Genomic DNA, 21,613 nt, shown 5'->3' with positions numbered 1-21,613 from the left:
AGTCTCCTTGACGTCAGGCGACTCGGAAGCTTCCCTACTTTAGATTTGGTTGGCTGCAGGCTACGGCTACATGGAAAATGAGTTTTGTGTGTATCTGGGTGGAGGAGGCGAGAGTTTGCAAACCTCTGGATGCATCAGCGTCTGACATGGGGAAAGATGAAAATGCCACAAACTGTAGGGCACAGATCTGCTTCTTAAGAGGCTTTTTTCTCCAGATATATCTGCATACGTCACTTACGGTGGGAGCTAATGCATGCCTACTCAGAAGTAAGCCCCAAGTTCAATATTTATTATTATTATTATTATTTATTGTTTGCACAGTCAGACAGGTGTTATTGACTGGTTTGTTTTATCCAGACATCGAGTCCTTCCCAAGGACCTGGGATGGCTGGATTTTATCATATTATTATTATTAATTCAATTTCTATACCACCCTCCCAAAAATGGCTCAGGGCAGTTTACACAGAGAAATAATAAATAAATAAGAAGGATCCTGTCCCCAAAGGGCTCACAATCGAAAAAGAAACATAATAGACACCAGCAACAGTCACTGGAAGTACTGTGCTGGGGGTGGATCGGGCCAGTTCCTCTCCCCCTGCTAAATAAAGAGAATCACCACTTTTAAAAGGTGCCTCTTTGCCCAGTTAGCAGGGGTTATATAGCATTTACTCCTAAGTAAGTATGCCTAAGAAGATTGCAGCCATTATGATTTTACAAGCATCTGAAGTCAGCTGAAGTGTGCAGCCAAGCATCCGTTTTCTGGGAGTTTCCCAAACCTGCATCTTGGTAAAGAAATGGCAGTGACTGGCTGCAAAGGAATATGGGCTCCTCTTGAGCCTTTTGATAGCTGTGCAGAAGAGGGAAATGATTCATGACAGGCTGTGCTTAGCTGGAACTCCTGAATCGGGGGATTTTAGTGGATACTCAGCTGAACAAAAGCCAATTGTGTGATGCTGTGGCCAGAAAGGCCAATGCCATTGTTAACAGCAAGAGTGTTTCCTACACACCACATTAATCAGTTTGTAAGCACAGGGCCTAGGCTGTGGTGTATAAAACCAAACAATCATAATTATATTCAACCCTGGTAGAGCTCTGTCCAGAACACTGTGTTTGGCTCGAAGTAAGGAAGTTCCAGAATAATGTTAAAGAGTTGGAAAGGGTTCAGAGAACAATAAAAGGGCGGTGGGGTGGTGTGTGTTTCCATAAGAAGAGAAGCAGCAGGAAACAGCCTCATCAACAAGTCATTTTTTGTGGAGTGCCTCTTCGAGAGCCATGGCTGCTCAGCCTGCACTTGGCCGGCCAAGAAGTTATATTGCTATGAATGCAATGCAAGGATGCAATTATGCCATTTGTAATTATTATTGCTTTGCATTTATGGCAATAATGCAGTGGCTATAAATGCGATGTTTTTCAGCCCTTCAAACCCTTTGAAGGACCAGGGCCGTTGGTCTCCAGTTTCTGACCCCTATTATAAAGTTTCGTTGCCCTATGATTCTCCAAGGGTCCAGAGCTTTCTAGTGCTCGTTTTGACAAGTTTTCATCATCATTATTATTAGCATTGCCTGTTAATATATTGATGGCTGCTAATGTGACTTGTGGATAGGCATAGAGCCTCTGCAAGCTCTTGTTAAGAGTGGGGGGCACATTTGGGGGTGTTAGGAGGGCCCACAAGTCATACCCCAAAAATGTTAGTGGGGAGAGCAGCCCAGTCCTTCTCCTCAAAACCAAAAAACACTCCTAAAGAAACACATATGCTTTGCACTGGCACAGAATGCTCAAAGGAAGATTCTGAAACAAGATCCTTCTCCTCCTGCCAATCAACAAGGCACAGTCGATAACACTATTATCGACCAAAGAAGGAAGCCAAGAAAACTGCTCTGACAAGGCCCTTCCAGAGGTTAAATTACATAGGTAATTTGGTAGCCTTTAGGCTTTTTGGCGGGAGCCTAACCCCACTGTTGCCATCAGCGCCACCAGATAAGCTGCAATGCACCGTTGATTTTTTACACCAGAACATGCTCAGGGAAAGCTGGAAACACTTTTGGGTGGGGTGTTTTTGGAAGAGATTCTAAATAAGACATTTCCCACTGACTTGCAGAGAGATGCCACATTTTGCATGGACAAATTAGCAGGCCACTCGGCATTTGGCGGCCCCCCAGGCCTGCAGGGGACTAGACCTCTGCCCGGCTGTCTGGTCCAAAGAGTGCCACTGGGCCGTCCCAACACTTCATTTCACATTCCTGCTCCCCATCAATGCCGTCTCCTGTCCCTTCCTCATCAATAGAAACCCAAGATTTCATATCGGACTGCGAGGGTTTGTTTGCATTTTTATTGTTGTCTTCTGTACTGTGGCACCACCTAATGGCAGGATATGGGTTGGTTTTGGACACTTCTGAAGTGGGAGGAGGCTGTTTTCCTTGGTTCTTGCGTTTTATAGGATACATAGAAATGATACCAGTTCACACCTGGGTTGGTTGCTTGGTGAATATAGCATCAGTTGCTGATCTGTGTTTGTGAATGTTGCTGATCTGTGTTTGTGAATGAGGTAACACTATTAAATAACACAGACAGGACATTTATCTCACCCCACATAACCCAGAAGATCATACTTTTCTATGAAACCAGTCAACACTTTCAGCTGGGAGTTAACCACTGTTAAGAATAGGCCAGTTCAGATGATACCTTCAGGTGAGGCCATTGTCTTCTCCAGGCTTCCTGATTATCCTAATTGTCCTCTCCAGGTCTCCTGATTGATCTCCTGGTGTCATGAGCCCTGCCCTTACCAGTGACTCAGAATCGGACCATGAAGAGGTGGGGCTAGCCCTGAGCCCTGAAGGTAGCCCCAGAGCCCAAGGGAACCTCACAGGACACCTTAAAAAAGGCAGAGCCAGCATCAGACACAGTCCTGGCCTCCACAGAGTTTAACCCTGAAGGGACAGGAGGACCAGAACCAGCCCCATGTATTGACACCTTAAGAACACAGGAACATAGGAAGCTGCCTTCTACTGAACCAGACCCTTGGTCCATCTAGCTCAGTATTGTCTACACAGGCTAACAGCGGCTTCTCCAAGGTTGCAGGCAGGAGTCTCTCTCAGCCAGAAAGAGATGGAGATGCCGGGGAGGGAACTTGGGACCTTCTGCATGCAAGCCGGCAGATGCTCTTCTCCGAGCAGCGCCATCCCCTAAGGGGAATACCTTACAGTGCTCACACCTGTAGTCTCCTATTCAAATGCAAACCTGGGCAGACAATTAGCAAATTGCCCTGCTTAGCAAAGGGGAGGATTCATGCTTGCTACAAGCCCAGGTCTCCTCCCTGCAGACTGCAGCCGGAGGTTGCTGGTAGCCTCCTCTTCTCTCCTTATGCTTCTTGCAAGCTTTGCAAGGGGTGTGAGGAGAGGCGCTCCTGGAAAGGCTTGTAAGAATCCGTTCAGTCCCAAAGAGCTTCTCTGAAGGCCCCAATCATCTGCCTTCTGAGATGATTGCCTCACAAAAGGATCACCCCTAGCCAGCACCCAAAACATCCCGCATCTGGTTTCCCAACAGTGTTTCAGTCCATGTTGTGTGGAATTACCCCTCTTCAATCAGATAAGCATCTTAAAGCCTTTCCCCCCTTCCAAAGGTCTGTTTAAATGTTGACAATCATACAGATTGTTCACCATGACTTTGAGGTCTAGAAGCATCAGAAGGCTGAGGTTGTCACCACACTTTGTGCTACAAAATACACTCCATGATTTTCTAGTGTCATCCCTGGAAATGTTTTATAGACGCCTCTCCATGTTATAGCCTGAACCTGGCATAATAGGCAAGTGGCTCTTTTTTACACAGAAGACACAGTAATTAGCGGTGACGAGGGTATTTGTTCTTCAGGCCGCCAAGTTGTATTCTCCACGATGATCACCAGAGGAACTTGCTTGCTTCCAAAGTTGGCCTTTTACCTTTAGCAGGTGACAAAACAACACCAGTGCATTCGTTTCTTCAGGGCTGAGAGATGCTAAATGTCCAATGTTTCTGCATAGTGCCCCCCCCCCGCCTCAAGATCAGCATAACCTTTTGGTCTTTGTTCTTTCAGAAGAGACAGCCCTAGTACAATGGTCTGTCCTAGGACTGTTAAGAAGGTATATAGTAGCTGCTCGAATAAGACCCTTTTCAACAAGAGCAGCAGAAACAAGAGCTGTTCCTTGACCGCGTACTGACGAGGGAGCTTATGCAACCGTTTCCATCTCTAGGCAGCATGTCCTGTGGGAACGCTTTCTTGGAAGCAATGTTCTATTTGACTTTGGATATATTGCAACTTGAGCCTGGAGATTTCTGGGTGGGTTTTTTGTAGTTGTTTTTTAAGTGTTTCCATGGAAGGTCTTGAGCTGGAAGCACAAGGGCTTCTTAGAAAGTGGGTTGATCCAGCCAGTTCAGGTTTATTTGCAGCGCATGTGCCTGGCAGAAAAGAAATGTCTTTGCACATATCACCCTCCAGTGGCTGACTGGAATTTGGTGGGACAATAGCAGCCAAGCTCTTTCATATATGGATGGGAAAAGATGCCTAACTCACCCTGAGACTTCCCTGCAGATACCAGAGCTTGAAACTGGGACCTCTGGCATGCAAAGTAGATCTTCTACCACTGAGCGGCTTTATACTGAGTCAGACCCTTGGTCCATCTAGCTCAATACTGTCTACACAGATTGGCAGCAGCTCTCCAAGGTTTCAGGCAGGAGTCTTTTCCAGCCCTATCTGGAGATTCTGCCAGGGATTGAACCTGGGACAGTCTGCATGCAAAGTTTTTCCACTAAGCTACGGCCGTTCTCCACAGCTCTCCCTAGTCCTGTTCAGGTTAGACATTGAGGATTTTGAAGATTCCCTCCCTCTTGTTCCTAGGGTTGCCAGCTTTTAAACCAGTCCCTTGCTGCTGTGCAGCTTGAACTGCAGTTAATCGCAGAGTGTAATAGCTATCTCCATGCCATGAAACAGATCGAGCAAAGGCAGATTGAGACAACCCTAATTACTGATGAACTAGCCCAGCTGATGTGAGGACACTTTACAAAGCGTAAGCACGCAGGTCTCTGCCCCAAGAAGATCACATTCTAGGCCAAAGCTTGTCCTCCTTCCTGCCCCTCCTGTATCTGATCATTTGCGCACAATAAAACTGTGCAGGCATTCAGTGCCAGCTACATTCAGTTCAAAGAAGTGTAAGCATTTATGTGTGTGGCACAGGGATGAAGACCTGGAGGGGCCAGATATCAGGGCCAGCCCCAAGATTTGTCTTAGCCCATCCTGTCAGCTGGCCTGCAAAGGCCAATCCTGGCTCTCCAGGCCCATTAAAGCCGTAAGCCAGAGCTTGCTCCTCCATCCAAGCAACTTGTCTCTCCTTTTAACACGCTCCAGGGGTTGCCATCTTAACTCACGGGACGGCAGCAGAGCCTACTTGACCCTTCCTCTTCAACCTGTTATCACACTCGGAGGCGTCTTCCCTCAGTTGATTTTCTCCCCGGAGGAGAAAAGATACAGGTAACTTTCTGCAGGTGAAAAGGAGCTGAGGGAAGTTGCAGGGGAAAGGTTAAACAGCTTCTCTCACTCCTCTGCTAAAACTTTTGGTTACCAAAACCATTGTCAGAGGGAAATGTAGTTATGCATCGCCTTTATTTTGCGCCTCCCCAATACGCTCCTGAGCTGGAAGGGATAACAGCAGGAAATAAACACTGAACTTGGGCTCCATTCAGAACTCTCCTTTTGCAAAGGTTTCCACTGCTACTCATCCTGCAGGTAGCAACACAAAGTGGGCCGATACTTTATTGTTGAGCTGGCAAGAAAGGATGCCGGGCACCTCAGTGACTTTCAAACACATTCAGATGTCTGGGATCCCACCCCACCTGCTCCTGAGACTTCCTTCCTTACCATGATGCTCAAAGAACAGAGGGTACTCTTTGAAGCTATCTCGCAATTCAGCCTCTCTTTCTTAGAGAAGACAGACCTGGCTACATCATGTAAGCTCTGGTAACCTCAAACGTAGGCTACTGAAATGTGTTCTATACACCAATGTGCTTGAAAAGTGTCGGGAACTAGCTGGTCTGGAATCTGTTATCGGGGAAAGGACGGAGTGCATCAGTCTTTTTGGTCTGTATTCGTTTTATGTTTGTTTCCGAGCTTAATTCAAGACTCTAGTTGTTTTTAAAGCCCTACAAGAATTGGGACCTGGGCACTTTAAGGACCACTGCCTTCCTGACAAACCCTCTGAACCTAAGGTTCAGCAGGAGGGTACAATGAACGGGGCCTTTTTGGTTGTAGTACCAACACTCTAGAAATCTTTTCCTAATAAGGAAAAGGCCTGCATGGTGTCATCATATGTCTTCTAGTGCTTATAAAGAGGCCTCTGGGGGAAGCCAAACTGACCTATATCAATATCTGCCATATTCTTATTCATTCTGGTTGTGAATCCTCCTTTTCATTACTTTTTACCATGGTGGTTTTTTTTTAACATCAAGGCTGTTCTCACACGCAGCCAAGACTGGGCTTAGAAAGCCAAGCCTGATCTTGGCTGCGTGTGAGAACCGCCAGGGTCACACCCGATCCCAGCAGTGCTTCGGCGGCAAACCTACCTAGGGAGCCCGCCTCTTAAACGAGATAAAGGGAGCAAGCATTCCCATAGCACCGGTTTCCAGATCGTCTGCAGCGCCAGCTGCTTTCAGCAGACACTGCAACACTCATGGGGGGTTGCCCGGCGCAGGGGTATCCACACAATGCACCGCACACTCACATGGTGGGAGTTCCAGGGGCCGGGATGAGGCATCCCGACCCCCACATGTCCGCGCTGCTGGGGGAAGCAGCAAAGCATCTGGGCACATGGCAGCCGGATCGTCTGTTGGGAAGGTGGGCTTCTGCTGCCTTCCCCGTCGCCCACCCTGAAGCCCTCTCACACGATCGTGAGAACGGGCTCATTGCCTTAATTGACTTGCATTCCTATGCTGTTGAGTCCCCTAATGGAAGGAAAGTGGGATAGAAAAATGTGCAAGAGAATACAGACAATTCAGATGGATGTTTTTCAGAACACAGAAGTGCTGTTATAGGAAAAACATTTTGGATGGGGGGACACATATACACCCACCCACTCCAGACCTCTGAGATAACAGGGGCAAGGGAGGAATTGTGTCTTCTCCTCAAGAGACCCCACTTTCCCCTGTTCCATAAAAGTGAGTGGGCATGTTTTCCTCTAATCACTTGATATGGAGTAAGAGAAAAGTGGATGTAATCAAGAAAACAGATGTGGGGATTATACCCTGTCTCCCTGGTTTAGATTGTCAGCCCTTTGGGTACAGGGGACTGACCATCTTATTTATGTATTATTTATCTTTCTATGTAAACCTCTTTGAGAACTTTGGCTGAAGAGTGGTATATAAATATTTGTCGTCATCCCCCTTAGCCTGGGAACCCCTGGGATTCTGCTGTCCTAGGCAGCTGCCTATACTGCCTATCAGGCTGAGCTGGTCTTGCATGGAGTTTAGGGCAAGGTACAAGAAACCCCATTTTTCCTCCTTCCAAAGATATACAGGTTAAAGACAAAACAAATTTGTGGGACTCAAATTTTTCTCTCTTAGATTCGCTTGCAACTGCTCCAGTGGAATTCCAATGGAGATTTATTTTTCAGCACAACCAATTATGCATTCTGTTGGATCTAGGGATTAATTTTTTTAAGTGCCAAGGAAATTAATTGAGCACATTGGTATGTGACATTTGCCTTAAAATTCATTTGTCATGCCAACATCTCTCTCTCTCTCTCTCTCTTCTATTTTAAGTATCCATCAAAATCAAATTTGAATGCTGCAACCCTGACATGCTACTTTTCTCTGTGAAGTGGTCTTTTTATTTTTAGTTTTTTGGTATGGTGACTTGGTCAATCCTTTTGTTCCCACCTGTAGTCTGAAATGGTGACTTCCTTATCTCCTCTTTGAGAGCACTAAACTTGGGTGAGCTGTACATTCCAGAGGCCTTCTTGTCTATGAAGGTGGCCATCATGGCTTCCACTGAAAGAAGGCCCAGCCGTGAATGGGGAAAGTCCTTATCTGGGTCCTTGGCTTCATTGCCAAAGCACCCCCTTGAACAATCTGAGGTAATAATTCTGAGGGTCCCATTGAGATGTCAGTGCCATTTCAGTCCTGGGAATAGAGGCATGTCCAATGGGCGCAAAGAAAAGATGCCATCATTAAAGAAGCCAGGGATGTAAAGCTAAACCATGCTTGGAAAACCCCAAGTTTTCCAACCAGTGAGCACAATGTTGTTGAATCAGACAGAGCCAGGCACAAGGAGAGTATTTGGCAAGTGTCTCCTGTCCTTTGAGGGCCTGAACTCTCCATTACTTGAGTCATTGTTCTTGGCTCTGTAGCCAAAACTGAAGGCATGGCCTCCTGTTTTCTGCCCAGGCGGTCGCGGAGTGGTTTTCGGGCCTGTAACTGGACTCCCTCGCTGAGCGGCCTGAGGAAACCCAGTGCCCCAAGCTGGCCAAAGGACAGCCTGAGGAGGTGGACATTTGAACAAGCCCAGCTCTACAATGGCCGCTTGCTATCCAAGATGGATTTCCAGTCGTCGGTCCACGAGTGGAGCCTCCTGTGAGGACGTCGGACCTCCAAGTGCTTGTTATGGCAGGCCGTGAAGAGAATGTGCTCCCAACTGGGAGTCTTCTCAGCTCCTGGGAGGCAAAGAAAACAAAGCAGCTTAAGAGACAAGGCTTGCAACCTCGTTATCTTTAAAACAAGTGTGGATTATAAAAGCTATGGATGAGTTGCCCATCCCGAAAGAGGCATTCCCCCTTTTCTCTCACACAAGAGGAAAAGCTTCTAAGAAGATGCCTGCCAGCCATGACACGTCATCTCAAAGCAAAGAAAATGTTCTTTTTTCTTTAGCACTATCATCTCTCTCCCTCAAATGTATACAGCCTTAATTGATGAATGACCAACTAGAACTCATAGGACAGATTCAGGCATCATTAGGACCGATGCTTTACAGTATTTCATTTAACTGTGATTTGTTTTTATGTCTGAACCTGCACCAGCCAACAAACCATGGTTAATTGCATGCAGTCAAACCACAATCTGAATTCAAGGTTTGAAGCTGGTTGGTTTGTCCTAACCATGGTCTTGCATTATGTTTGAACCTGCAACCGTGGTTTTAATCGACCCCTGCTAACTGAGCAAAGAGAGACCTTTTTAGCAGCGGGGAAATGACTTGACTAGCAAGCCAGAGGTTGCTGGTTCAAATCTCCGCTGGTATGTTTCCCAGACTATGGGAAACACCTATATCGGGCAGCAGCAATATAGGAAGATACTGAACAGGACACGACAATTGTAAACCCCTCCTGTATTTTACCAAGGAAAACCACAGAGCTCTGTAGTCACCAGGCGTCAACACACACTTTACTTTCTCTTATATTTAGCAGGAGGAGAGCAACTGGCCCTGTCCAACCCCATCACAGCATCCCTCTAGTGGCTGTTGCTGGTGTCTGCCTTATGTTTCTTTTTAGATTGTCAGCCCTTTGGGGATAGGGGACCATCTTATTTATGTATTATTTATTTTTCTTTGTAAACCACTTTGAGAACTTTGGTTGAAGAATGGTATATAAATATTCATCGTCGTCGTAGTAGTAATGAATCTAGGTTTGTTTCAGTAGCTCCATCTTTGCAGGGCTCTCACAGATAGACAATCCTAGAGCATGAGAAGCAAGGAGAAGCAGTGGTACTAAAAAAACAACCCTACAATATAGCAAAACAAATCAAGATTGGGTGACTGTCTGTCGGTTTCAGGTTTCCTAAATGAACCGTAGTTTAAATAAACCTTGGTTCCGCATAATGTCTGAACCTGCCCAAACAGGTTATTGGTGAAAATGACTTTAAATCAGATGATTTAAATCAGATGATACAAGTTATGTATAAAATATATATGAAAAGGTTGCATTGTCCTTGCTAGACCCTGGCAAGGTGCCCCATCTTTGCTCCACCACAGACACATGCCACTATTGCTTGCTTGCTTTCCACCCGCAACTTCCTTACCTTGGATGTCAGGCCTGTCATCAATTAGAAGGTCACCAGAGACCACCGTCTTATCTCGGGTGAGGACAATCTGCTCCAAAAACTCCTGGCCCAAATGTTTCTCCACCCAGGCGTACTGGAAAGCAGAAGAGGGAGAGAAAAAATGATGGATAAAACCATCTGTGTGCAGACGGTGAGAAGCAGGGTTGCCCACTCTGAAGCTATTCCTGGAGATTCCCCCTCCCCATCTCAATATTTTCTGAAGGTTTTTCACAGCCATTTAATTCTCCAGAATTGCTTTCAAGAACCACCTGGAGATTGGTGCCGATTCCTGCAGCCTACAGGCCAATCTCGGAGGGTTGGTAACCCTAGAAAAGATGCTTTGGCCCCGGGGTGATGGCAAACCAGCTTGGCAGCAACTGGTAAGGGGAGGAGGAGGAGAGTTCAATTGGAGCCAGAATTCAATCGGAGCCAGGACTCAGGAGACTTAGTTCCAGAAAGTGTTTCTGATCCAGAACTCAATCCCAAGAAGATGTGTGTGATATTTCAATTGAGCCATTTTTGGAAGGGTGGCATATAATTTTTTAAAAAATGGAAAAATAACGGAATGGAACGGAAAAGCAAGGCAAGGCCTTTCAACTGGGAGAATGCTTTCCCCATATCCTGAACTATAAGCAGTCCACACATACGTGATGATAGGGAAGAGCTTTCATGAGACACAAGGCCTGCCTTCCTTACAGGTCTGAATGCCAGGATCACTTGCTTTAGAAAGCAAACCTGGATTGAAGGATGCTTTCATTTTCTATGAGCTCCCATCCATGATGCACACCCATTACCTTTTCATAAGTGCAATAGCGGTACTTCTTGATGGGACTTGTGCATATGAACACATCCGTCCTGGCGGGGGAAAGAGAGAGGGAGAAAACATGTGTTGCATTTGTATTCTAGCTCCACGCAGCTCAGAGGAGCTTGAATAAAGAGCTGCCTGCTACAGGATCAGACGACTGGTCCCATGCCATGCCATACCAAACATTCCCCAGGACACTAATCTGTAAGATGCTGTAGGGCTGTTCTCATGCCCTAAACAGGGCCCAAGAGTACCCAGCCAGGACCAGGAAGCCATGTGTGCTCCCAATTGGCAGTCATATGAACGCAAATATCAAGACAGGAGGAGGGGAAAGTGATTGTGTGGGAGTTGGGAGCCGAGTAGGATGGCTTTTCATCCACCTTCGGTAAAATGCCGGGTACAAAATGTGGGTTGATGGTGCCCATACTACCCAAATAATGGCTTCACTGTGATAAGAACAGCCCTGCTGGATCAGGCCCACTGCCCATCTAGTCTCGCATCCTGATTCCTACAGTGGACCAGCATATGCCTCTGGGAAGCCCACAGGCAAGAGGTGAGGTGAGGGCATGCCCTCTCTCCTCCTGTTACTCCCCTGCAACTGGTATTGAGCGGTATCTTGCCTCTGAGGCTGGAGGTTACCTATAGCCCTCAGACTCGTAGCCATTGATAGACCTCTCCTCCATGAAATTATCTAAGCTCTTCTTAAAGCCATCCAAGCTGGTGGCTGTTGCCATATCCTGTGGCAGAGAATTCTATAGGTTAATTATGCATCATGTGAAAAAGTACTTCCTTTTTTCGGTACTAGATTTCTTGGCAATCCTCCTCATTCTAGTATTATGCGAGAGGGAGAAAAAATTCTCTCTATCCACTCTTTCCACGCATAGTTTTATAGACCTCTAGCATGTCACTCCTCAGTGGGGTTTTTTTCTAAACTAAAAAGTCCCAAGTGTTGTAGCCTTACCTTATAAGGAAGGTGCTCTAGGCCCCTGGTCATCTTGATTGCCCTCTTCTGCAATCTCCAATTCTATAATGTCCTTTTTGAGGTATGGTGACCTAACAGTACTCAGTACTCCAAATGTGGCTGCACCATAGATTTGTATAAGAGCATTATGATATTAGCAGTTTTATTTTCAATCTCCTTCCTAATGATTCCAAGCATGGAATTGGCCTTTTTCACAGCTGCCGCACATTGTGTCAACACTTTCAATGAGCTGTCCAGCACGACCCGAAGATCTTTCTCCTGGTCAGTCACTGACAGCTCAGACCCCATCAGTGTATATGTGAAGTTGGGGCTTTTTTTGCACCAATGTGCATCACTTTACACTTGCTTACATTGAACCACATTTGCCATTTTGTTGCCCACTCCACCAGTTTGGAGATCCTTTTGGAGCTCCTCGCAATCTGTTTTGGATTTCACTACCCTAAATAATTTGGTGTCATCTGCAAATTTGGCCAGCTTGCTGCTTACCCCAACTTCTAGATCATTTAAGAATAAATTAAAAAGCACTGGTCCCAGTACTGATCCCTGGGGGACCCCACTTCTTACTTACTTCCATTGTGAAAACTTTCCATTTATTACCCTCTGTTTCCTATCCTTTACTACCCTCTCCTTCCTGTTCTTCAACCAGTTATCAATCCCCAAATGAACCTGTCCCCTTATCCCATGACTGCTAAGTTTACTCAAGAGTCTGATGAAGAACTTTGTTGAAAGCTTTTTGAAAGTCCAAGTGTACAATAAAGCCATTCTCACGATCACTGGAAAGCAAGCTAAGGGAACTTAACCCACTTTCCAGGGATCGTGGGAACCACGGGCCCGGTGCTCCCAGGGCAGCTAGCCCGCCTAACTACCCCTCCCCTAAGACTAGGTTAACGGAGCAAGTGCTCCACAATAACCACATCGCAGCACGTGGCGACACATGAGTAGACCCCCCAACCGGGAGGCTGCAAGCAGCCTCCGGGCTCGGGGGTCTCTCCAGAATGCCCCGTGCACTTGTGCGGGGCATCCTGGAACTTCCGGGGTCCGTGAAGCCCCCGATCCCTGCCGGCTCCATGAATCTGGCTGCCCAGCTGCGAGCAACTCGTCTGTGGGGAGAGCGGGCTAAGCCTGGGCTTCCTGCAGTTAGCCCTAAAACTCTTCTCATTGATCGTGAGAAGAGCTTCAATATCAACTGGATCACCTTTATCCCACACACCTGTTGATACTCTCAAATAACTCCAAAAAGTTGGTGAGGCAAGATTTACCTTTGCAGAAGCCACGCTGGATCTCCTCCAGCAGGGCCTGTTCTTCTATATGCTTAACAATTTTATCTTTCAGAATGCTTTCCATGAATTTGCCCGGCACAGTTAAGCTAAACGGTCTGTAATTTCCTGGATCCCTTTTTGAAAATCGGTGTTTCATTGGCTACTTTCCAGTCCTCTGGTACAGAGCCTGATTCTCTCTCTCTCTTTCTCTCTGTTCAGTTGTGTCCGATTCTTGGTCACTCTATGGATCAATGCACTCCATGCCGTCCTATCTCGGTCAGCTTATTCCCTTGACTGTAGGGATAAGTTATATATTTTTGCAAGGAGGTTGGCAATTTCACCATCACTCTCCCCTCCTCCTGCAAATACACGACTGCCGATCAGGAGTGGGCCATGGCTCTCCTATCCTGGCTAGGTGTTCCTCTGACCCTGTTTAGGGTCATGTGCACAAGCCGTGTGTGTGTGTGTGTGTGTGTGTGTGTGTGTGTGTGTGTTGGACTACTGGTCTGTAGTACATTGGCCTAGTTCACACAATTGTGCCAATCTAGGTTTAAAGTCAAAAACCAACATTAGCATGATTGTGTGCAGCCATGCCAAGGTGGGAAGCTCAGATTAATCTTGGGACACAAACTGACATCAGTAATCATAGTGTGGGTTCACACAACCACACTAATCTCAGTTACCAACTTTAAACCTAGATTCAAACAACAGTGCGAACCAAGCCATACTTCACAGGCACTGGCCAGGCTGCAGTAACAGTCAGCAAACCCAATCCCAGCGTATCCCCTCCCACCCATTACTTTCCCCCTGCAAATGTGCCTCACCCCTGCATTCTTGCTAGGCAGCAGACGCAGGGCTGGGAATCCTATGTTTCCCATGTACCAGCCTGAGTAGCCATGCCCCCTCCCCAGCTTTCAAGAGGTTCCGGCTGTTCTCCCATCTGGATGCTGGTTTGCTTCAAAGGCAGGACTTGCTCTGATCTTATTCCTTGATATACAGCTACTTTTCAAGGTGGTGGTCCCCCTTCTTTTATAGCAACCCAGTCTGCATACTCACTCTTCTAATTTAGCCATCTGTTTCACGGCTTCCACAGCACCTGGCAGGGGATCTAGCTCTATGAAGAAGTTTTTCGACTCCCAAATGCTGATTGCTTTTTCCTGCGCGGAGAGGGGGGAAACCCCAGTGAGTTAATTCTGCCATGCCCTCAACGGCTCTCTTCTCTGCACAAATCACATTTTTACTGTCACCAGTGTTTGAAACATGGAGTCAAAACCTCGGATGTCTTAGGTTCCTCAAATGTTTTGAAACTGATTGTAAACTTCCAAACCTACTGTGCCTTCCTTTTACCGCTACTACAGATATTTATATACTGCTTTTCAATCAAAGTCTCTCAAAGCAGTTTACATTGAAAAACAAATATTAAATAAATAAGATGGCTCCCTGTTGCCAAAGGGCTGACAATCTAACAAGAAATAAAAGACAGACACTAGCAACAGCATAGCAACCTCAGAAGCTGCCTTATACCAAATCAGACGATTGGTCCATCTAGCTCAATATGGTCTACACAGACCGGCAGCGGCTTCTCTGAGGTTGCAGGCAGGAGTCTCTCTCAGCCCTATCTTGAAGATGCCAGGGAGGGAAGCTTCAGCATGCAAATGCTCTTCCCAGAGGGCCCCCCTCCCCTAAGAGGAATATTTCATAGTGCTCACAAATGTCTCCCATTCAAATGCAAACCAGAGCAGACTCTGCTTAGCAAATGAGACAATTCGTGCTTGCTACTGGATGCTGGGCTGGGCTGCCCTTGCTAAATATATGAGAATAACCACTTTGAAAATGTGTCTCTTTGCTCAGTTAGCAGGGGCTGATGGTCCAGGGTGATAGGACCATATATCTGGCTTGATATAAGACAGTTTCCTATGTTCTTGTCTGGGCATCTTTTTTTGCATGCAGAAGGTCCCAGGTTCAGTCCCTGGCAGCATCTCCAGGTAGGGCAGAGAAAGATTCCTGCCTGAAACCATGGAGAGCTGCTGCCAGCCAGGGTAGACAATACTGAGTTAAATGAATGAATGAATGGATGAATGGACCAAGTTAGTCAGTGTAAAAAGAGAGTTGGTCTTGTGGCAGAAAGCATGACTTGATTTTGCTAAGCAGGGTCCACCCTGGTTGCATAGGAGTGGGAGACCACATGTTTGAGCACTGGAAGATGTTCCACTTCTTCCACGATTGGGCCGCTCTAGGAAGAGCACCTGCATGCTTGTGTGCAGAAGGTTCCGAGTTCTCTTCATGGCAGCTCCAAGATAGTCCTGGGAGAGGCTCCTGCCTGCAACCTTGGAGAAGCCACTGCCAGTCTGTGTAGACAATATTGAGCTAGATGGACCAAGGATAAGACTCAGTATATGGCAGCTTCCTATGTTCCTATGATGAATACCCTCATGTCTAACTTGGAAAAGAGGCACCTTTTAACATGGCGATTCTCTTTATTTAGCAGGGAGAGAGTAACTGGCACTATCCACCCCCAGCACAGTACCTCCACTGACTGTTGCTGGTGGTGTCTATCCTATGTTTCTTTTTAGATTGTGAGCCCTTTCGGGACAGGGTTCCATCTTCTCTATTTGTTATTTCTCTGTGTAAACCGCCCTGAGCCATTTTTGGAAGGGCGGTATAGAAATCTAATAAATAAATAATTAACAAATGTCCTGCTTGGATGTTGGTCTAGATGGATCTTTGTTTTGACCTAGCAGGGCTTTTCTGCTGTTTTTATTTCTTTTTGAAATTATTTTATAAGCCACCTCAATCAGTAGGAGAGGAAAGAAAGAAAGAAAGAAAGGAAGGTGGGGGAGAGAAATGCTCTGCCTGAGATTGTGAGGTCATTCACACAATCAAAACCTGTGTTCTGCCTAGATTTGGGAGCTGTGTGCGCTCCCAATTTTTGGTTGTGGGGAAGCAAAGTAGGAGGAAAACCTGAGTAGAAGTGATTGCCGTGGAAGGAAGGTGGGGGGAAGCAACAGAAAATTGGGAGCACACACAGCTCCCAAACCCGGCCAGAACACAGTCTTCAATTGACCTTATATTTTAAAACTTGAGCAGGGTTCTAAAACAAATTGCACTTCAATACAATACAATAGCAGTAAGTCATTGCGTTTGATTAAAAACAAAAATACAAAACTCTTAGCATTTGCAATACCAGAACCTCCACACTCACAGAACTGTCATTGGACAATTCAAACAGGAAGCAGGATTTTGCAACACTCTTCCAGCCTTCGTTTCCGTTAGATTTTTAGCAGCAGATCATTTGGATTAACTGAACAGAACAAGAGTGCATTGAAACCCATTGTGCTATTTCATTAACAGTCATCCTGATGTTACATAGTCACATTCCATAAGCAATATTTTTTCTGTTTTTCTGGTTCTATCACAAGCTGATTTGAACTCATCTGAGTATAGGTAATTTCAGATTTCATCTGAGTATAGGTAATTCCTATAACATTAGGCCATTCCAAGGTCGCTGCCTTCTCTGTCATCAAAGCAGCTCAGCCAATAGGAGCAAGTGGTCTGTGTTGTTCTCGCTGTTCAGGCCCACTGTGACATCAGAGCAGCTAAGCCAATAGCAGCTGCAGGAAGCATGGCATCTCTGCTAGCTTCTTGCAGCTGGACAGCACTTATAGCCTTTGACTGTGAGCACCTTATAAAGTTTTGGCAAGTTTTATAACAACCTAGAGACAGGAGCATACAGTGGATAGAGAGCTGACCTTAAACCTAGGTTCAAATTCCACTGCAGCTGTAGCCTTACCTCTTGGTTATTTACCCAGAACTAAGACTACAATCCTGGTACTGTATTTACCTGAATCCAAGAGTAGGTTTTCCCCATGTTCTTTGATGTTAGAAATCAGGGGGGAATCTTAAATTGTCATCAGGGGTCATCTTTCCCTCTTCCTTTCAGGTAAATACAGTATCACCTGTATTTAGCCTATGTTTTTAAGGGGGTTGTCTTACATTCAGTGTCTTTTCTTTTGGGGTAAATACGGGTAAGAGGCCCCCATGTGCAAAATGGGAATGATGGTGGTCTGCTTCACAGGGTTGTTGTGAAGCCACTGGGGGAAAAGGCTTGGGGATGACTTTTGCATGTAAGAATGCATCACCATCATCATCAGTCTGGACTCACTCACACTCAGCTCCGGTTCCAGCTGCCCATACTGCTCGGACACCCAGAAGCCCCTCCGATCCTCCAGGGAGATGAAAGGCTTCTCCGGATACTTGGCTCTGAACTTCTTCAGGAAGCCGCCTTCGAAGTCCGCCAGCACCCCGTCCATGTCCACCAAGACCCGCAGGGGCCGGCGGCGGGGAGCGCCGCCGGAGCCGGCTCTGCGTTGCGAAATGCAGCCGACCCTCAGGGCCAGGAGAGGGGTGCAGCCGCCCCGCATCGCTTGCTGTGGGTGCAAGAAGCTGTGCATGAAAGTCATGGCTGGGGATGGGGATTGCGGGGGGGGGGGGCGGGGAGTGGGAGGGAGGGCGCGATCAGGAATGCCTCATCCTCCTCACCGCTCCCCGGCGCTCCTCTTCTGCAGCGGCGGCGCCCCTCTCTCCTCTCTGCAATGCACGCACTCCCGCGGCTGCGGCACCTGCGATCCACCCGCCTCCTCCCTGCAGCAGCAGCAGCAGCAGCAGCAGCCACCCTCCTTCCCGCGCCTCTCTGCAGCAAAAGCCGAGGCGAGGGAGGGGGCAGGCAGCCGGCCCCTGCTGCGGAGCCCCTGAGCAGCCGGGCCAGCCGGCGGCCGCGCGGCGCAAAGGCAATGCGGTCTTGCAACCGGGTGGCGATCGCGGCCGCTGGCTGCTCCCGCCCTCTGCAAATTGAGGGTCTGGCTGGTGCTGCAGCAGCAGGGCAAAGAGTCCTGCCAGACCGGATGCGGCGTCGGCGTCGGCGGCGGGGGTTCAGGTTCACACGTGCACACACGGCCCCCGGGCGAGCGTGTCAGTGTCAACCGAGCTGGCCACCAGCCGCATCCAAGCTGCACATGCTGCGGCGGCGGCGGCCCCTCCGATTAGACGCAGTCACGCAGCCCAACCCGGCAGTGCTCGGAGGGAGGCGGCGGCGGCGGCCGTGCGCTAGTTCCCATGGCCCGCCGCAGAGCGACGACAGGCAGCTACAGGCGCCGCCAACCAGGAACTGCGCGCGAGCGGCTCCTCGAAGCCCCTCGCTTGGAGGACGAGGGGGGTCAGCAGCAGCCGCTCCGCGGCGCCTGCGACGGCTCCAGATGCCTGCTCTCCCCAGAGAGCCTTGGCGGCGGCGGCGGCTGCTGCGTTCCCTTCTCAAGCCAGCCCAGGAATAGCAATGTAGGCAGCAGCAGAGCTCTTCCCCGTGCCGGAAAAGCACAGCCCCAGGACACAGAGGCACGTGTGCAATGCAAAATCCGAGGTATATTTATTTACTCGGGAATAAACCCCCTTTTGTTCAACGGGGCCTACCCCCAGCAAGTTAAGTATCACAATGTGCATAGGATTTTGCAGCCCGGTTCAAGGAGGAATAATAAGGAGGAGGAGGAGGAATAATAAATAAATGAATAATAAAAAAATAAAATAATGATAAATAAATAATGAATTAATAATAATGCATAATTATTTATGATAGAAATTAATAATAATAATTTTTGTTACATTTCTATACCACCTTTCAATAAAACAACCTCAAGGCAGTTCACACAAAAGTTAAAACAAATCTATAAAAATACACAATTAAAATATTAAGCTAGAATATATAAATACAGATCTGATTATTAAGCTAGAATATATAAATACAGATCTGATTAAAAAGAATTTTTTTTTAAAAAACCAAGCACAATATAACCATAAAAAAATACCAAACAGCAGCAATAGAAGCAATCATATAAAAGCCTGGGTAAAAAGCCAAGATTGTACACACTTTCTAAAAACTGATGGAGACTGAAGAGCGGATGGCCACCAGAAAAGCATTCCAATAATAATAATAATAATAATAATAATAATAATAATATAATTGTACTCAGCCTTTAAGCCATATATTATTTCTTTATTTATATCTATGTAAACTGCTCTGGGGACTTTTGTTGAAAAGCAGTATATAAATATTTGTCGTATTCGTATTCTCTGCAGATGCAAGGCTTCTAACGAAAATTAAAAAACTACAACAGTACAAATGCAATTGAGCAAAACAGCAACAGTCATACAAAGGAACATGCAAAGATCATGAAAAACACAAGGCAGCATCCACATTGTGTTGGGTGCAGCAGATAATGCACTGGTCTTTTTTACTCCTAATAGTAAATGTTATGTTTGCAATATGAAAGTTGAAGTTAAAGCATATGGTTTCTTGAAATGTAAGATATAAGACTCACTGCATGAGGGCCTAAGGTCAGAAGCAAATGAGGAGTAGCTTTGCCTAATCTGGCTGTGACATGCTGTTCCACTATTAGGTATAGGGAATCCAACCACAGATTCCAACCACTGGAACCCCTCTAGGGGATATCAAATTAAGCATGGGCTCATATCTACTTGGGATATAAAGTCAGTGCTGCTGGTTCTTTACCCTTATTTTCAGCTGCTTTTTCACCCACAAAACATGGACATCCTTTTCATCTAGCAAAGCTGAGAGCTCACAAAATCTGCTTCTGAAATATTAAAATTGCTTAAATAGTGCAATAGCAGGTGAAAGAGCTGGTTCTACAGTAGTTAGGTGATAATGCAAACGCTTCAGCAATACTAGGAAGATGGAGGCACTGCTTGGACAGACATGGGTGTAATATATTATACTGTGCCTGACGTCATATTGTGATGTCATTGTTTGATATTTCTGTGATGTCACGGTGTGCCTGATGTCAGGCTGGACTTTGGCAGCCAGACTGGGTTCACAGAATAACAACAGTATCGGAAAGCCGGGTGATAATGTAGGGCTGATGCCAATTCAAGAATAATGTGTGATAGCAACCAAGCGTTATAAAGTGTGACAGCTACCAAGATGGATTCCTGTGAGATTTGTTGCTGTGTTTTAGGAGCCTTGCACAACGACTAATGTAAAGCCCGCAGAGCGGTGGGCGATGGTCTGGGTGGGCTAACCAGCCACTCGCCCACCGCCGTCCTCCCCAGCTGCCTGCTGAGTCACGGCAAGGAAAGAGAGGCGGCCCCTGTTTGACCCTGCAGGAAGGCCACTTCCGGGTAGAGACCCAGGAGGCGGTTTCCATGGCAACGGCCCTGTCAAAGCCTGTGCGGAAGCCCAGGGGCGCGCGGCGGAAGTGATGCATGAAGCGCGCGGTCTCGCGGCCTGGCAGGCGGCTCGCCATTGGCTCGGCGCGGGCGGCGTCACTGCTGCTGCTGTTGGTGTCGGAGAAGCAGCAGCAGGCGGCGGCGGGGGCTCTTCCCTCTCTCCCGTCCCCGGCGCCGCTCTCGCCCTCCCTCTCTGTGGTCCCCGCGCCCCGAGAGCCGCCAAGATGGCGTCCGCCCTGGAGCAGTTCGTCAACAGCGTCAGGCAGCTCTCGGCTCAAGGTGACCGGCTGGGCGGGCAGGAAAGGGGGGCCGGAGCAGTGGCGAGGGAGGCACGCGTGGAGGGCCGGCGTCTCCCGCCTGGAGGGAGTCCCTGGGATGGGGAAGGGCCGCGCAAATGGCCCCCTCCTAGGAGGAAAGGCTGAGGCATCTTGGGTGGGGGTGGATTTAGCTTGTGGGGGAAAGAGACCTAAGCGGTGGGTGAGGGAGGCCTTGATAGGGCACACGGGCCCAGTGTTCACACGTTATGTCCAACCCCTGTGCAGTGTGCCTTGTATGCAGAGGCCGTTATTCCCCGATTAGCCTGAAGGTGCCTACCTCAGTACACTTCTGCTCTTTACCTCTATTGGGGAGGGTTTGTTCATGTGTTCATTATGCACCTGTGTGCATTCTAACTTGTGTTAAATGTGTCTGTTTTTAATATGGATGTGTGTGTGTTGTTCATGCAAAAATATGGATGTGTGTACAGACACAGCTGAGTGCCTGAACACATTCACAGACACCTCTGGACAACATAATGTCTGTATAGAGCTGTGGTGTGAAGGAATAGAGAAGGGTTTTCTCCTGCTTTGGGGGTGTGTGTGTCAGTCAGTTGTCCCCCTGACCATAAGAACAGGGTGGGAACTGGACAACTGCAGCAAAGGGCAGCCTGAATGACCAGTGGGCTGGAGTGCCTTCCCTGCAATGAGGAAAGATTGAAGCATTTGATGTGGAGTGGTGGGGCGATGGACCCATTTAGCTTAATAAAATGATGCAGAAGGGAGAAGTGGTGCAGGTTTTGCAGAGATGATGTATGGTGTGGAGAAAGTGGATTGAGAGGATTTCTCTCCTTGCACTCCCAATACTAGATTTGGGGTGGGGAGGTTAACTAGTAAAAACACAGGAAAGAACAATCCAGATGACCAGGGTTGTGAAGCACTTTCACTGCAATGAGAAAAGTTGAGGTGTTTGGGGTGTGTTTAAAATAAGCAAAAGACACCTGTGAGAGTACGGTAGAGATACTTAACA

General features: G+C 47.4%; 2 protein-coding genes across 5 annotated transcripts in view; one reads left to right on the top strand and one right to left on the bottom strand.

The window, feature by feature from the left end:
• COPS3 (COP9 signalosome subunit 3) overlaps positions 1 to 21,613 on the top strand; it is a 64,121-nt gene that overhangs the window by 30,473 nt on the left and 12,035 nt on the right. The window contains exon 1 of one of the 4 annotated variants that reach the window (XM_053275803.1): positions 18,377 to 18,509. The exons of 1 other annotated variant lie outside the window; for it this stretch is intronic. Coding sequence is in view for 2 of the 3 variants with exons in the window: in XM_053275805.1 (XP_053131780.1) it covers positions 20,366 to 20,608 (243 nt within the window). In the remaining variant the exon portion in view is untranslated. Of the gene's footprint in view, positions 1 to 18,376; positions 18,510 to 20,357; positions 20,609 to 21,613 lie in introns of those variants that run through there. 2 more of the 4 variants (XM_053275805.1, XM_053275806.1) reach the window with 2 other exon arrangements.
• NT5M (5',3'-nucleotidase, mitochondrial) lies at positions 287 to 18,178 on the bottom strand. Its single transcript, XM_053275826.1, has 5 exons — positions 17,263 to 18,178; positions 14,153 to 14,253; positions 10,845 to 10,905; positions 10,030 to 10,144; positions 287 to 8,672 (listed from the first exon to the last, which is right to left on the bottom strand). The coding sequence occupies exons 1-5, from the start codon at positions 17,554 to 17,556 to the stop codon at positions 8,530 to 8,532; spliced, it is 714 nt and encodes a 237-aa protein (XP_053131801.1). The 5' UTR covers positions 17,557 to 18,178; the 3' UTR covers positions 287 to 8,529.

The sequence above is a fragment of the Hemicordylus capensis genome, chromosome 13 (genome assembly GCF_027244095.1).
Source record: "Hemicordylus capensis ecotype Gifberg chromosome 13, rHemCap1.1.pri, whole genome shotgun sequence".
Taxonomy (NCBI): domain Eukaryota; kingdom Metazoa; phylum Chordata; class Lepidosauria; order Squamata; family Cordylidae; genus Hemicordylus; species Hemicordylus capensis.
This window is presented reverse-complemented; position numbering and strand designations above follow the sequence as displayed.

What these genes read in the sequence shown, in the direction of transcription:
- NT5M (XM_053275826.1), bottom strand. Translation starts at nt 17,556, where the DNA reads ATGACTTTCATGCACAGCTTCTTGCACCCACAGCAAGCGATGCGGGGC. An exon ending in CAGATGGCTAAATTAGAAGA is followed by an intron (nt 10,906 to 14,152) that starts GTGAGTATGCAG and finishes TTCCCCCGCCAG; the next exon opens with GACGGATGTGTTCATATGCA. An exon ending in TGACAGGCCTGACATCCAAG is followed by an intron (nt 8,673 to 10,029) that starts GTAAGGAAGTTG and finishes TTTGCCTCCCAG; the next exon opens with GAGCTGAGAAGACTCCCAGT.